This window comes from Brassica napus, chromosome A9, assembly GCF_020379485.1.
Source record: "Brassica napus cultivar Da-Ae chromosome A9, Da-Ae, whole genome shotgun sequence".
NCBI lineage: Eukaryota > Viridiplantae > Streptophyta > Magnoliopsida > Brassicales > Brassicaceae > Brassica > Brassica napus.
The window spans coordinates 37849695-37864538 of NC_063442.1; the positions used below are offsets into that span (position 1 = coordinate 37849695).

Sequence of the window (14844 nt, forward strand, 5' to 3'; positions counted from 1 at the left end):
TAAAATGAATAAAAGAAGAGACGAAAACATCGCTTCTCTTCTCAAAAACTCACCCAAAATTGTAAAAAAATAATTGTTTAATGACTACTAATCTAATTTATTTAAAATAATTATACAAAAATAAAATCTTAATTAATAGATAAATAGAACAATTTTACAACATCGAGGATATCGTACATGCAGAATCGTCCGTCGATCCAAGTATTTTGGGAAAAGCTTCATCACATAATGATTGTCCGTGGAGTTTGTTCATCATTATCGCATATATTACAGATAATTGATCATCACATATAATAGAATTAGAAATCATATGATAATGAAATGTGTGCTACCATCCGGTGTTAAAAAAAAATATGTTGTGGAATCTAATTTTTAAAAGGTATCATCTTCAGTATTACGCTGTATTCAATACATTTATAACAATAGAAATTCATATTTTTTAAAAATATCACAAATTGTAAATCATAATAGACGTTTAAAGGCAAAATAAAAATTATATCTAAAATAACGAATCCGTTTAACTGGCTGAAGCCGTTAGTTTGACAATGTAAAATTTTTGGTTTTCAAAAGTTTATGCTTTAATTGAAAACATGAAATAAAAATTGTTTATGTATTTTTTTAGAAAATGAAAACTAATTCAGATATTTTTGGGATGTTTCGCTCTTAAAAATTGGTGTTGAACATTATCAATGTCCAACCACAAAACAATCTAGTAAGAAACTAAATCTATCAAAAAATTATAGTAGATTTTGATGCAGTAGCCTTGTGTGACAAGTTATAGCAAGACAACATGCACTATATATTTTTTTATTAGTTAAGGTTACACCAAAAAAGTTTGGTTTATCTCTCTCGGTCTATCTAAAATTTGGTTTTCGTTTTTTTGGTTTGGTCCGAATTGGTTAAACCAGAATGAACTATTAAACAAACTTGTGAAGAAGTAATGTTTGAGCTGTTAGTTTGTAACTTTGGTATCTATCGTTTATGGAGCAAATGGAGGTAAAGAAAGTGGTTCCACGTATCAGGAACACCAGGGAGACACCAATGACTGCAATCTTGAACAGCTTGTGACCGTCGGTTCTCTGGTTTTGCTCCGAAGATAGAAGGGTGAGCGTCGATTCTGTACTGAGATAAACCGCTGACGTTCAAGAGAGTCACGGGTGTCTTCATCTGCTTGAGTACTTCCTCAACAATGATGTTTTTGCCGGAGTAACTCGGTTTGAAGGTTTGGTTCAACAGGTTCTTGGCTTCTCTGCAGTGACCTCCCGAGTTCCATTCTCCTCCACTGTCCAAAGATACAATACAAAGATGATAAATGGAAAACAAAGATCGGTTCTTCGAAATCACATGATTAGATTGGGAAAAAGACCTGAAATGAGAAGGTGCTGCGCTTCTAAAGAAAACTCGAGTTCTCTTTGGATCGACATTTTTGTCAACCCATGATGACCAAGTCTGCAAAGCTTTCTTGAAAGCAGTTGATACATCGAGCTTCGGGTGAACCAGGTCTCCTTCTTGGTAATAGTTGACCCTGCAAAACTCAAAAACTAAACCAGTCAAGAATCTTCCATTCCCTTGTTTCTTCTGATGTCTTTCTTTGATTCACTGACCCGGATTTGGTTTTGTAATGAGACCACCAATGAGCTGTATTGAACACCAAGATATTAGCACCTTTCCATCTCGAAGAGGTTCGATCCATAGCATCAATCCTAAGAGTTTCTCTTCGCTTCTTTCCAACTCTTGCTTTACCCTCACGAACCAAAAAATGAGTAACGTAGAACTCCACGGTGCATTTGTAATCCTAAACATGTATTAATATCAAATCAACAATCACAAATCTAAATGATCTATCATCACAGGGTTTTGAAGCTGTTTACCGCAAAACGAAAGCTATAGTTCCCTTTCTCTTTAGTGATTCTCCGGTTATGCGTTTCGTAGACTCTCTTGGGATCTTTAACAGCCTGAAACAACATACAAAGCATAGACTCCCACTGGTTTCTATTGATAGAATCACCAACGAACACTAGCCTTTTCCCTCTTATCATTTCCAGCATCTTTGTAGCATTGAACCTAAACTCCACCACATACAGGACTATGATAAGACCCAAGAGGAAAAGAACAAAACTTGAAAGAAAGAAGAAGAAGAAGAAGGTAACCTTGGCGCATCACAATCACGAGGCTCCCATCTCCACTTCATGTAATCAAGATCCAACCTTCCGTTGCTCTGACAAGCGAACCCTTCGTCGATAAACGGACAAGACGCGTTCGTGTACAATGGAAGGTCGCTGTCGTAAACCCACTTCCCGTTCGTTACATCGCACTCTTGAGAGATTCTCTTCTTTGTCTTCTTCTTCTTCTCTTCGCCATTTTTGCTCGGGAGTTCAATCACCTTGACTGACGAAACCTCGCCGCGTGTCTTCTTCTCAAAATCCGGAATTTTCGCGGACCCGGAAGTGTTTTCGGGCGGGGTGAAATGGGTCGAGATCAGAATCGGACTTTGTTGAGGAGAAACTGAAGAATCGGAGATGTGGAGGCTGGTGGTAGTCTCGGTAATGGATGCCACAGGGCTCAAATCGATTTGGAAGTTGTTAGCGTTTGAAGAGTTGGATTTGATAGAGAAGAAAGTGAAGAAAATAACGGCGGAAGAGATTGTTGTAATAATTAATGCTAAGAAGACGCTCGTGGACTTGATGGAGAAGCTTCTTTGTCTCTCCATCTCTCTCTCACACTCTCTGTAACTGTAATGGACTTTAGTGAAGAAACATTTTGAAAATGCAATGCAGTGTGAGAAGAAAACGGTGGTTGAGAGTAGGAAGAGATTCGGTAAAGGGATGATAATGACGTTCTTACAAACTCTCTCGTGAGCTCATGAATATTTCAATAATTAACGAACAGTCATTGAGAAAAAGAGAGGAAAAAGGGGAAAGATAATGACAATTTAAAGGCAGGTTTTGGAATAGTAGTTTTTAAGTGTCGTATGACAGATTGGATTTGGATTATTAGCGTGGTGGGACAACTCTCATTTTCGCTGGAGGTTTTCAAGGAACACGAGCTTCCAATGGCCATCTTTTGAATTTCCATAAATGCCCCCTGTAATATTTAATTTATGTGTATACATTAGGCCATTAGGCCCATACATTTGAGCTTTCTTAAGCCCATTATAGGCCCAATGAGAGAAGAATTGGAGAAGAGGACTGAGTGATTGGATATTCTCATTTCTCTCAGCTTCCGTAGTTTCGTTCGTGGTGCTTCTCTCTCTTTCTCTCGCTCATCTACGCGATTAAGACTCGGTAAGATCCCAGATTCTTCCTTTGAAATCTCTCGTTTCCTTTTTAATGTTTTGAGGGGATATTGACTTCATCAGATTCGGATCGGTTTCTGGAGATCCATGTGATTAGTATCGAAATTTCTAGATTTATTGGTTTTGAATCGATTGTATCTCTTACGGTGTCGATCTTTGAAGAATTAATGAGTTTCTTCTGGAAAAAGCCAGTTTCATTTCGTATTTTAACAGTTTCTGGAATCTGTGTTTAGACTCGTTTAATATTTGATTTGTGTATGTGTAAATATGATAAGATTTAGCTTTGTTAGAGAGAGATGTTTAGTGTTTGTTAAATAACGTTTGTAGCTTTATTAGCTTCGTAAGGATTATGAAGTTTTCAAATTATGATAATGACTTTAAATTCGTGCAGAGGATTTGTTGGTAGGTTGAAATGGCGGGACACAGAGTTGCGCATGCCACACTGAAAGGCCCGAGTGTGGTGAAGGAGCTAGTTATCGGTTTGGCACTCGGTTTAGCTGCTGGTGGTCTTTGGAAGATGCATCATTGGAACGAGCAGAGGAAGACCAGAGCTTTCTATGACTTGCTTGAGAGGGGTGAGATCAGCGTTGTCCACCCTGAAGAGTAATGAATTCAACAACTACCACCTCTCAAATGTTGTCGGTCTTTATTTTTATGTTATTATATGGTTTCTTGACATCTTACGAAATAAACAACAAATCTGAGACCGGATTTTTGGGGATTTGTTAAATTGTTTTTCCGGAAGATACATGTATGCTACTGTGCTCCATTGTTCAATTTCAGACAGCTTTCTTGACTTTTCTTTAAATAAACAGGTGCTTTTATTTTTCCTCCACTATCATCGTCTCCGTTATCTTATCATGTTAGATGTTACTGGCTTCTCTTTTCTCGTCTTTAATTCTAAATTTATGAATGACTTTTTTGTGATTAAATATCTGATGGCAGTGGTGTTCTTTGAAAACGGCTTGGATGGCTATAATTTTTCAACGTCGTACTAGTAGTACACAAAAAAAATGAACATTTCATAGTTCTATCGAATAAAGAAAAATATCTCAAGAGCATTCCTGCACGTGTAGCTCTTTGGCTGATTAAGAGAAGATAAGAAATCAGGTTCACAGAAGTAAATTCATGTACACTTTATATATCCGTTCGTTCCAATTATCTTAAGTGTATCACAAAAATCATTCAGCCTGCCTGTATCCAAACGATGGCAACTATAGCTACTAGCCTTAACATCGCAACCCAGCGAGCCGTCATCACCAGCAAGAGCCAACCAGCTCGTCTCGCCTGTCCAGTCCGTTTGAACAACCCGTGGAAACTTGGTTCAAGAACAAACCGCTTAGTGAGCTTTAGGCCGGTCAAATCAACGCCAGAAGGTGTGATATCCGATAAAGTGGAGAAAAGCATTAAAGACGCAAAGGAGAGTTGTGCTGACGATCCCGTCAGCGGAGAGTGTGTAGCTGCGTGGGACGAGGTTGAGGAGCTCAGCGCAGCAGCTAGTCACGCTAGAGACAAGAAGAAAGCTGGTGGTTCCGACCCTTTGGAGGAATACTGCAAAGACAATCCTGAGACTGACGAGTGTCGTACTTACGACAACTGAAACTGATCGATCATGTTCCAGGATTCGGTTTACATATACATAAAATCTTTGTTCCGGTCAGTTTAGTAACGTGATATTATGTAAAAGCTCTATAAACATTGTAATTTGGGAAGATTTATAAAGAAATCATATAACACAAAGCTTGAATACATTAAGAAACACAAAAAAAAAACAAATTACATAACAAACTTATCTTATGCAATAGACGACACTAGAGGATTACAACAACACCAACCAGACAAACAATATATTATAAAGATGACACACACCATTCAACAAAACTCGAACCACCACAACACAAGGACAAAGACAAATAAGCAAATCCTCAGCAATCAAACATATCAGCAGAAGCCCTTATCGGTTGCATCGGACAAGAAACCTGCCAAGGGTTAATCTCAGGAATATCCAAAGCCTGACCACTAATCTCTTCAACCATCTCAAGCACAGAGTTCAACGACCTCAACCTCTCCGTCAACTCCGAGGCCTGTGCTCTCAACACGTCGTTCCTTGACTCCATCTCCACGTACTTCCTCGTGGCTGCATCGACCTGCTCGGTGATCTTGGCGTTATCGTTCTTGAGAACAGTCACCTCGTTGATGAGATCTCCGAGCTGCTTCTGCTTCCTCATCCTCGATCTACGAGCGGACTCTCTGTTGGAGATCATTCTCTTCCTCTTCCTCTCGTCCGTGACGGCAGCGTACCTCGGATCGTTGTCGGATTCAGGACTTGTCTGCCTTTGCAACGACCCCATTGACTTTTTTTTATTCTCACAAAAATTTAAAATTATATTTCTTCTAGATTCCTCTAAACTAGCAAAGAATCAGTTAGATCGAAGGAAACGAAAAAAAAAAACTTTTATTCGAGAGAGAGCTAAACAAAATCAGATCGGAGAAGATTAGTAGTTCATGAGAAGACGTAAGAGTAGTAGAGGTAAACGACGGAGAAAGAGTGTACAATGCGAATCCGACGAAACAGAATTGAGCAGCTCATAGAATCATTACTAGATCTTAGATCTAAAATCAACAGAGAACAGAATCAAACGAAGGAGGAGATGATTTTGAAAAGCGAGAAAGAGATTATTAGATCGAGAGAGAAAACGAAAATCAAAAAGGCTATAGATCAAAGGGGAATCGAAAGAAGGCGATAACGTTACCCCGAGGGGTCGTTTTAAAGGAGGAGGAGATGATTACGATGAGCTGGCGAAAGATTTTTTAATTATTTTTTAAATAATTTTAAAAAGGAAGATAATCTAAATTGGTGACTGACGTTAGCTGTGACGCCAGCTGGAGTTTAGTTTTGGGACGCACGTTTGTTTCTCCGTCCTTTCGTGGATGGAATATTCCAAGAAGATGCCTTCATAGAAAATATCATAATGTTATTTGGTGGACTTACTCTTGCTTTGTTTTGAAATTTTCCACATGTTAAAGCAATGTGGAACACACACTTCATCACCGTAGAATGATTAATTTAATTATACAAAACTACCATTAAATGTAACCAAAGTCTACTTGTACATAAGGGCTGTTCGTTTGGTTGCTGCAGGTACCGGCGGCAGCGGCAGCGTCAACATTCTGCGTCAACTCTTGTTCGTTTCGTTGACGCAGGAAGCTGCGTCTGACGCCGCGTCCGAACGCCGCGTCTTACGGCTGACGCCGATAAAACCTGCGGTTGCGACATAGTATGCGGCAGCGTCAGCGTCTGCGAAACGAACAACAACTGTCCTCATTGACGCTGACGCCGAAACCTGCGGCAACCAAACGAACAGGGCTATAGTTATTTTTTGTTTACTAAATGACGACATGATGATTACATCATTCCGGTGCCACAGATTTGTTAAGAAATTGGCCTGATGGGCTTACAAAGTTAGAGAGAAATTGGCTCGTAGGCCAAGTAACAGAGTTAAACCAAGATTGTGTTTGGTTTCGGTTATAATTGGTTCGGCTTGCAATTGGTTTTAATGCAGCTATCTTGTTTAGCTGGTGGGCTTTATAATGGGCTTAGCCTTTTAACCCAACTGTTTCGCCCAATAAGAACATCAAAACCTTGCATACTTGGCATCATCCACTGTTCGTCGTCACCACACCAAGCCTCTCTCCCCTCCCCTCTTCTCTTTCGCTCTCCATCAGCAATATGTAAGTATTTGCTTCTATGAAAGAAACGATTCTCGCTTCACAACCCTTTCTCGATCTGCAGAAAAGTTTCCTTTTTTATATTGTTTGATGTTAATGCGGATTGTTAAATTTGAGCTCTGTTTTCGTTTGGTTACTTATGCAGCAAGCAATGTCTTGTTCTCAGAGGTTAAAAACAAGTTTTGGGAACATGTCTGATATGAGCGGTCATCAAGCTGAAAACAATGACATCATGTCCGAGATTTTTCTCCGGTTGCCACCCGAAACGGTCTACAAGCTGATTCTAGTATCAAAGAGATGGCTTCAGATAATCTCCGACCCTTTATTCCGTCGCACTTACCTAACCAAATGGAAACCCAAGTCTAACCTCATAGGCTTCTTCATCTGCAAGACGAAGAAGTCTGGAAGTTTCAAATACGAACTTCGTCGCCCTCCCTTTGAGTTTTACCACCCGCTTCGAACTATCTTAGGCGATGAAATCAAATCGTTGAAGCAGCTTGGACACTACATTGACTCTTCAAACGGATTTATTCTTTGTATCAACCAACATCCAAATCCAAATGATTACTACTTGTGGAATCCGAGCACGGGGAGGCGTCATCGGATTCCACATCATGAAGTTCACCTTGAATACCCTTGCACGTCCTTGGTCATCGAGGAGGATGGTCCGTTTAGCTACAAGGTGGTCCGCGTGGAATGTGTAAACAAACCAAGCGCGAAGTTGAAAGTTTATACCTTTTCATCTAAAACCAACACTTGGACCTACTCGGAGATGACTTGTCCCGAGCCTATGATTCTCATTCTAGGAGGAGGAGGGACAGTGATTGGTGGATTTGTGTATTGGTATGCCACAGGAGGGAGAGTTGCGTTTTACGACACCAACAGTAACGAGAAACGAATCGGTTTGGTAAAGCTTCCGAAGATACACGACAACGAGGAACGTGTTCTGACTCATTCGCCTGATGGGTGTCTACAATACGGACGGAGCAGTAAGTCAGTAATGGAGATATGGAAGCTGGGAAAGGTAAACGGTTTGTTTCAGTGGAAGCTTCAACATAAGGTGAATTTCAAGGTGGTGTGGAGGTGGTACGATGTTAAAGCTGAAAGACTTAGTAGTACCCACAACGAGGTTAAAAAGCTGTTCGCATTCCCAATCAGGAATGAGAGTCAAACATGTTCATCAAGACCTGGAACAATAACAGAGGAGGAGGAGGAGCAGGGTGTTCTTTATGGGACGTCTGCAATGTCTTGCCATAGTTTCGACGATAATGGTTTTCCTTTCTTTGTCAGTTTTATAAAAGGAGCTGATGTCTCTAAGATCATAGGGAAAAAACTCATGCGTCACTACATGTCTTCCTAGCTATGAATCAGTTCGTGTGTTGAGCCTCTGAGATCATTTTCTTTTTTCTTTTCCTTTTCCTTTTTTTTGGGTGTCATATAATTTCACTTCTTGAGGAATTAGATTCATTTTTGTTTCATCAGTGTGATCATTATTGTTCAAAGTTTGAATCTTTACGACACTCAGGAAGGCCGTGGCGTGAAAACATGAGATGAACATTTAATTTTAACGTTTATGGAAAAAAAAATTAATTTAATGATACGACAACGTTTGGATGGTCTTAAAGAGGGAAGAAGAAGAAAGATTCCGGAAAATAAATCCGTGAGTCTGATTCCGGAAAATAAAGACAAAAGAGAAAGATGATGAAGCAGGCGAGATTTCTGGATTGGTATCTGAAGATCGGGATTGGATCGGCTATCGTCGGCGGAGGAATGGAGTTCTTCATGATCAACACTGGTTTCTGTAAGCTCCTTTCTCGCTTTTTAAATTTTTGAGTTTCCTCATTCATTAGCTGTCAATTCAAATAGATCGGAAATTAGGTTTTTTTCTTTCTTCCAAGTGGCAACAATCAATTGATGTGGTTTCAGTGGAACAGTTCAGTATCATTGAATTTTTGAAATACTAGAATAGAAATGTTATCCTGGAATGATTATTACTTTTCTTGTAATCTTCATGTTCAGCTTCTCTAGTTTGGTTTATTCTTGTCCTTATGAAAACCTTGGGGTTTTATTTACCAAAACTTGCAGACGACAAGGTTACTGTACTAGAAGCCGAGAAACGTGCCTATGAAAATTCTCCTGAAGCTCAAGCCGTGAGAGAAGCTCTTAATCCCTGGAGAAACAAGGACGCTGAAGCTACCAAAACTCCTCCTTAGTGATCACTCATTAAGTTTCGAGATATCAACTTTGCAAATGCTCGCTCATTCAATCTCTGCTGTTTTGAGATTTAAAGTTTTTCCTTTCTGCCTTTTTTTTTCCGTTTGCTAAATGTAGCAGCTTTCAACACATTTATATGTTATGAATCAAGAAGATATAACATGCTTTACGTCTTTATGGGACAAAGATAGGGCTTTTGAAGGTTGAATGAAAATGTATAAACTCAAATATGTAACATGCTACAGTGAAATCACTAATATATAAGCTCTCGTTCAGACAAATGTTACAGTACAAAGAGCAGAGACATCTTTGAGGCTTGGCCTTTGTAAGTATACACCTTGTGTTGATGATAACAAAGCAAACCATGTGTGTAAGATAAGTCCCAGCAGTGCAAAGTCATGTTCTTCATCAGAAGTTAATAGTTCTGGATCAAACCAAGAATTGGTAGATGAGATCAAGTGAAAACCACTTATTAATGAGCACAAGCCTTCTCCGAGTAAGTGAACTGAAAGATCCCTAAGTCATCAATCTTCCGTGAATTTCTGTTTGAATCTCCTTCTAGTCATCTGAGCCCACCTCGCAAAGATCTCTGAAGCAGCAAACTTACCAGAGAACTTAGCTCTCTGTGCCAATTCCTCAAATATATCCGGCTGCCCTCCTCTATGAAAATCAGCAGCAAACTTGTTATAATCAATCAAAGGAGTCTTCATTCCTTTGTCAAGCATCTCCTCCAAGTACCTACACGCCTCTCTCGACTTCCCTTCACCAATAAGTCCCCTGATCAAAACCGTGTATGAGTTGTCGTCAGGACAAATCCCTTTCTTGCCCATCTCCTCCCAAACCGCCCTCCCCATCTCGTAGTTTCTCGCCATGAAGTAAGATTTCATCATCATGTTGAACGTGTGTATCGACGGCTCGATCCCGTTCTGGATCATCTTGTTGTAGATCCTTGCCGCTTGTTCCGGCATCTTCCTACTCGCCATCAATTTAATCAAAGCGTTATACGTTTTGCCATCCGGAGGATGTCCCTTCTCTTGCATCTCCTTGAGCAGTTCGTAAACCGTATCCAGCTTCCTCTGCGTCCCAAAACCAGTGATCAGACACGTGTAAACCGCAGCATCGGGCTGCAAACCGGAATCAACCATATCATCAAAATACTCAACAGCAGCTTCCATGCTCGACTGTTTACAGAAGTCACGTATCATAATAGTATAGCTACGGACATTAGGACAAGGCCCCTTAGCTTTCATGACATGGAACAGTTTAATCGCATCAGACTTTTTTCTACTCCTCAGCAAACCTTCAAGCATAACATTATGAGCCACAACGTCAGGTTTCAACCCCTGATCAATCATACCGTTCCAGATCCTCGCCGCCTCCATCAAATTCTTAACTCTACACCAACCATTAAGCAGAACAGTGTACGTCATCAGATTCGGAGTAAACCTCTCCTTCAACCTATCAAACAAAACCTGAGCCTCTTTCCCAAGCTTCGCCCTACCAAGACTATCCAACAAACAATTAATCGTCTCCACGCCGATTTTGAACTTGTACTTCTTCATCAGCTCAAAGATTCCAACAGCTTTCTTCCTCTCTTTGGCAGCAGCAAAGGCTTTCATCGCGATAGTGAATGTCTCCATCGTTAATAACTCTTTCGCGCCCATCTCTTCTAGCAAAGAAACCATGGTCTCGAACTGTCGAGTCTTGGCTAAGATAGTCATCATTGAGTTGTATGTTCTGGAGTCGTGAGCAAAGCCTGCTGGCCTCTCTCCGGCCCAGCAGAAGAATCTGAACGCAGGCTTCCTAGCGTGTTTAAACCGTTCTAAAACCTCAACGATCAGATCGTGAGATAGAGATACATTCATTTCGTCGAGAACAGCTTCCATGTTTCTATCTAAGGCAAAGAGCTCATCGATCACTTTGCAGACTCTCTCTACTTCTTCAGGATTGGTACTTGAATCAACAATACAACTGACACCTATTTCATCACTAGCACGATCATCATCTTCATCGTTGTCATCGCATTCAGATTCGATTTCGTCATCGCATCCTCCACTACTAGTACTACTAGATAAACCTCTAAAACCTATAGAGGAGTGTGTGTGATGATGATGAGTGGTAGAATTGATCAGATTAGATAAGGTCAAAGATCTAGCACGGTAGAATTGTACTTCCTCTCCTCCTCTTCCACCGCCGCGTATCTCTGTCCCGGCGATTGGTCGGTTTTGACTGGAAATGGATTCGTTAGAGCTCGATGAAGAAGAGCGAACGAAGAGAAGAGAGCTGAGAGGAGATTTAGTTGAGCTTCTCTTCAGGTAGAGGTGTAGCCATGGAGGAGGAGCCATCGAAGCGCGACGGCGATTAGCAATGGCGAACTTGGTGAAAGGCGGCTTAACGGCGGAGCTATTTCAAAGTTTAGTCTCATCTAGGCCCATTAAGCCTTATTTTAGTGAAGGTATTGTGTCTTATTAGAGGCCCATTAACTGGATTACTTGGTCATATTACCGTTTTAACCCTTTGGCTCAGCAGGGGCATTGGAGCGCAAACGCATCAAGATCATGAAAGGTGTCAATTACTTGGAAGGTATCTGTATGCATCTTATCTTCGTTTTAGGGTCATGATCTTTTCTTTTCTTTTTTTGAGGGGACCAGTTATTTATTTCTTTAGGTTTTATTTGATTCAATAATACACTTCAGTTAGTTAACGTTATCTTCATACACGTTTATGGATGGTACAAATCTGAAATTCCTGATCAGTCAATTAGTATAGACTCCAAGAAGGCAAGAACTTACTTTTGTCCTTTTTGTTCTAGAAAGTTCAAGAAATTTGAGTTCATAATCTACCATATACTTGTTTCGAAAAAGGGTGTAGTAGTTCTATAAAACAAGAATAATTTCTATAAAAATATCACAGAAGACTTCAATATACAGTATGACAAAACAACACAATTAATATTGTAGTTAAGATTCACATCTACAGTATCTTATATGATTGGTTATCACATAGACATGGGTTTATATCTTATCTTTTCATTAAGAGAAAAGCTATGGCACTAGACTTTTCAGCTGTGTGAAATTAGTCTGAGAAGGTGTATGCAAGCTTTTTGCATATATTAACCCAACTTACTTACACGTTACAAAACTCCCAAAATATATCTAAACTAAAACACTTAACTCCAAAACCGGAAATCAAGTGGGTTTTGAGTTTTGCTTAGCTACTTGTATAAATAGAAACAAATTAGCATTCTCTTCTTCCATCAAACATTCTCCTCGTTAGATATTTTCTCTACTATTTCAAAACAAGCAAATCACTAATTGTTATAGTAAAAAAATGGAGGAAACGAAGGAGAGGAAGATTGTAGTAGCAGTAGACGAAAGTGAAGAGAGCATGGAAGCTCTTTCGTGGAGTCTTGACAATCTCTTTCCATATGGTTCCAATAACACCCTAATCCTCCTTTACGTCAAGCCCCCTCTTCCTGTTTACTCTTCCATTGATGCCGCGGGTGAGTCTCGTATATTTCATATAAAATATTTGTTGATTAAACTACCTTTAATATAATTCTTTAAGCTTATGGATTGTGTGTTTGGTCGAGTTTCTAGGGTTTATAGTGACCGGAGATCCGGTTGCAGCGTTGAAGAAATATGAACACGAGCTCGTGGAATCAGTCATGGCTCGATCTCGAACCGTCTACCAAGATTTTGAGTCCGATGTAAGTTTCTTACTATAAACTTGGATCACTTTGTTGGATTGTATCAAAAAGAGTTTACATATTATTTGCAAGTGAGGTTATCAAATATAGTCTTTAGAAGTAATCGTGTTTCTGTTGTATGGAATACAAATGATTAAAGTTACTATTAATATGCAGATTAATATAGAGAGAAGAGTTGGAAGAGGAGATGCCAAGGAAGTTATATGTAACGCAGTTCAGAAACTTAAGGCTGATATGTTAGTTATTGGAACACATGACTATGGCTTCTTCAAAAGGTAAGGTTTTACTCCTTTTATTTTTTTAATCTTATTTAGTTACGATTTACTGATCATTAATATGGTTTATGTATAATGTATGTCTCATTGATAGAACTTTGCTAGGCAGTGTGAGCGAGTATTGCGCCAAACGAGTAAAATGCCCTGTGATTATCGTGAAGAAGAAGAATCCTCAAAATAATTGAGCGCAAAAGTCATAACTCTTATGATTGTATATGTTTCAAAGCAATTGATGTAACAGATAAATCAATCTTAGAATGCAATAATATCTGGATGACCATTTTAAATTCTAAATAGAAATGAATGATTATGATAGTAAAAATGATTTAACGGATAAGTAATGACATGGGGGGCATTAATATAAAATTACTTTTACCTTCCTAGTTCTTATTTTCAATAGGTCTTATATTGCACCACTAAAGTCAAACCTAATTCATCAAATTTTCTAAACGCAACCGTGGATTTACGTCTTTCTCAAGAGAAAAACAGTGGATTTACGTATACAGCATAAACGTTTTGGGAAGAAAAAAAAACGTTTTGTATATTTGCAGTTTAGATGTCTCTTTAAATCTAATTGTTAGCTTCAAGCAAGGCCCATTGTTGTAATGGGTCTATTGGAATACTATATGACCTCGACAACGCCTGAAAAACCACATTGATTCACATGTCAAAGGACGAGGTCTATATTGTTTGTAATATTATTACTTGATGCGCGGATGTTTAACTTAACTTGCCTTCAATATAAATTTATAAACCATTGATTTTATAAAATGTCTATTTATATTTTTATATTTTGTAAAATATATTTAGAATATAATATATTATATTATAATATAGATGTTTGATAATAAATTTTTATTTGTACGTAATATTATATTTATAATTTTATAACTTGATGCAATTTGATGTAATTGTAATATTCATATATTAACCTATTGATTTTTTTGTTTATTTATTTAAAAATGATTTAATTTTTTACAGTAGGTTTTTATGAATTATTATTAATTTTATGATATATGGTTTTCTTGAAAATTGTATTGTAGCATATTAATATATACTATATATTACAGTTTATGTTTTTATTTTCAGCAAAAAAATAACAATTCATAGTAATTAATTTTTTTTAAGTGAAGTGGCAAATTTGTAAATAAGAAAGAAACACAATGGCTAAATGTGTAAATAAAAAGAAATATTTAATCTGCTATCCGTGTTTCTAAATAATTCTCATTTAATCTGCTATCCAAGTTTCCAAACGACAGAATCTGTAAATGAGAAAGAAATACAGTGACTAAATATATAAATAAAAAAAAATTAATCTGCTATCCTTGTTTCCAAACAACTTTCATTTAATCTACTATCTAAGTTTCCAAACAGTACCAAAAGGTATTTCAGTTTTAATAGTATTGATTTATAGTATTATCTCACCTTCTGATTCGGTCGATGCAATTGTTTACTTGGTGGATGCATATTACTAGGTCCGGCCCTAAAATATTTTGATCCGAAAGCTCAACAAATTTTAAGGTAACAAAATGTAGTAAAAATGACTTGAGAAGATCGAACCAATAATCTTTCAAAATATTTGTAAGTCATTAACCAACTGAGCTATAAGAGATTTTGTTTAA

At 38.3% G+C, this 14844-nt stretch overlaps 8 protein-coding genes across 8 annotated transcripts; 5 read left to right on the top strand and 3 right to left on the bottom strand.

The window, feature by feature from the left end:
* Positions 1-895: 895 nt before the first annotated feature.
* LOC106417755 (protein trichome birefringence-like 6) lies at positions 896-2924 on the bottom strand. The gene is made up of 5 exons (XM_013858511.3): positions 2151-2924; positions 1872-2064; positions 1605-1795; positions 1367-1525; positions 896-1282 (listed from the first exon to the last, which is right to left on the bottom strand). Exons 1-5 carry the CDS (start codon positions 2708-2710, stop codon positions 973-975), a joined length of 1413 nt encoding a protein of 470 aa, XP_013713965.2. The 5' UTR covers positions 2711-2924; the 3' UTR covers positions 896-972.
* A 762-nt stretch (positions 2925-3686) lies between these two features.
* Positions 3687-4130, top strand: LOC106416490 (probable cytochrome c oxidase subunit 5C-1). Its single transcript, XM_013857384.3, has one exon. It carries the CDS (start codon positions 3708-3710, stop codon positions 3900-3902), a length of 195 nt encoding a protein of 64 aa, XP_013712838.2. The 5' UTR covers positions 3687-3707; the 3' UTR covers positions 3903-4130.
* A 181-nt stretch (positions 4131-4311) lies between these two features.
* On the top strand, positions 4312-5035 carry LOC106363667 (calvin cycle protein CP12-2, chloroplastic-like). Its single transcript, XM_013803375.2, has one exon. It carries the CDS (start codon positions 4503-4505, stop codon positions 4893-4895), a length of 393 nt encoding a protein of 130 aa, XP_013658829.2. The 5' UTR covers positions 4312-4502; the 3' UTR covers positions 4896-5035.
* Positions 5027-6118, bottom strand: LOC106368519 (bZIP transcription factor 53). Its single transcript, XM_048741376.1, has one exon. The coding sequence runs from the start codon at positions 5644-5646 to the stop codon at positions 5221-5223; it is 426 nt and encodes a 141-aa protein (XP_048597333.1). The 5' UTR covers positions 5647-6118; the 3' UTR covers positions 5027-5220.
* A 961-nt stretch (positions 6119-7079) lies between these two features.
* On the top strand, positions 7080-8526 carry LOC106365120 (F-box protein At5g03970-like). The gene has a single exon (XM_048741375.1). It carries the CDS (start codon positions 7164-7166, stop codon positions 8382-8384), a length of 1221 nt encoding a protein of 406 aa, XP_048597332.1. The 5' UTR covers positions 7080-7163; the 3' UTR covers positions 8385-8526.
* Positions 8527-8667: 141 nt separating this feature from the next.
* Positions 8668-9415, top strand: BNAA09G39890D. Its single transcript, XM_013808512.3, has 2 exons — positions 8668-8825; positions 9110-9415. Exons 1-2 carry the CDS (start codon positions 8723-8725, stop codon positions 9235-9237), a joined length of 231 nt encoding a protein of 76 aa, XP_013663966.2. The 5' UTR covers positions 8668-8722; the 3' UTR covers positions 9238-9415.
* Positions 9416-9432: 17 nt separating this feature from the next.
* On the bottom strand, positions 9433-11689 carry LOC106368520 (pentatricopeptide repeat-containing protein At3g62470, mitochondrial-like). The gene has a single exon (XM_013808511.3). The coding sequence runs from the start codon at positions 11581-11583 to the stop codon at positions 9763-9765; it is 1821 nt and encodes a 606-aa protein (XP_013663965.2). The 5' UTR covers positions 11584-11689; the 3' UTR covers positions 9433-9762.
* A 697-nt stretch (positions 11690-12386) lies between these two features.
* LOC106365121 (universal stress protein A-like protein) lies at positions 12387-13502 on the top strand. The gene is made up of 4 exons (XM_013804571.3): positions 12387-12740; positions 12838-12947; positions 13104-13222; positions 13317-13502. Exons 1-4 carry the CDS (start codon positions 12569-12571, stop codon positions 13405-13407), a joined length of 492 nt encoding a protein of 163 aa, XP_013660025.2. The 5' UTR covers positions 12387-12568; the 3' UTR covers positions 13408-13502.
* Positions 13503-14844: the final 1342 nt, after the last annotated feature.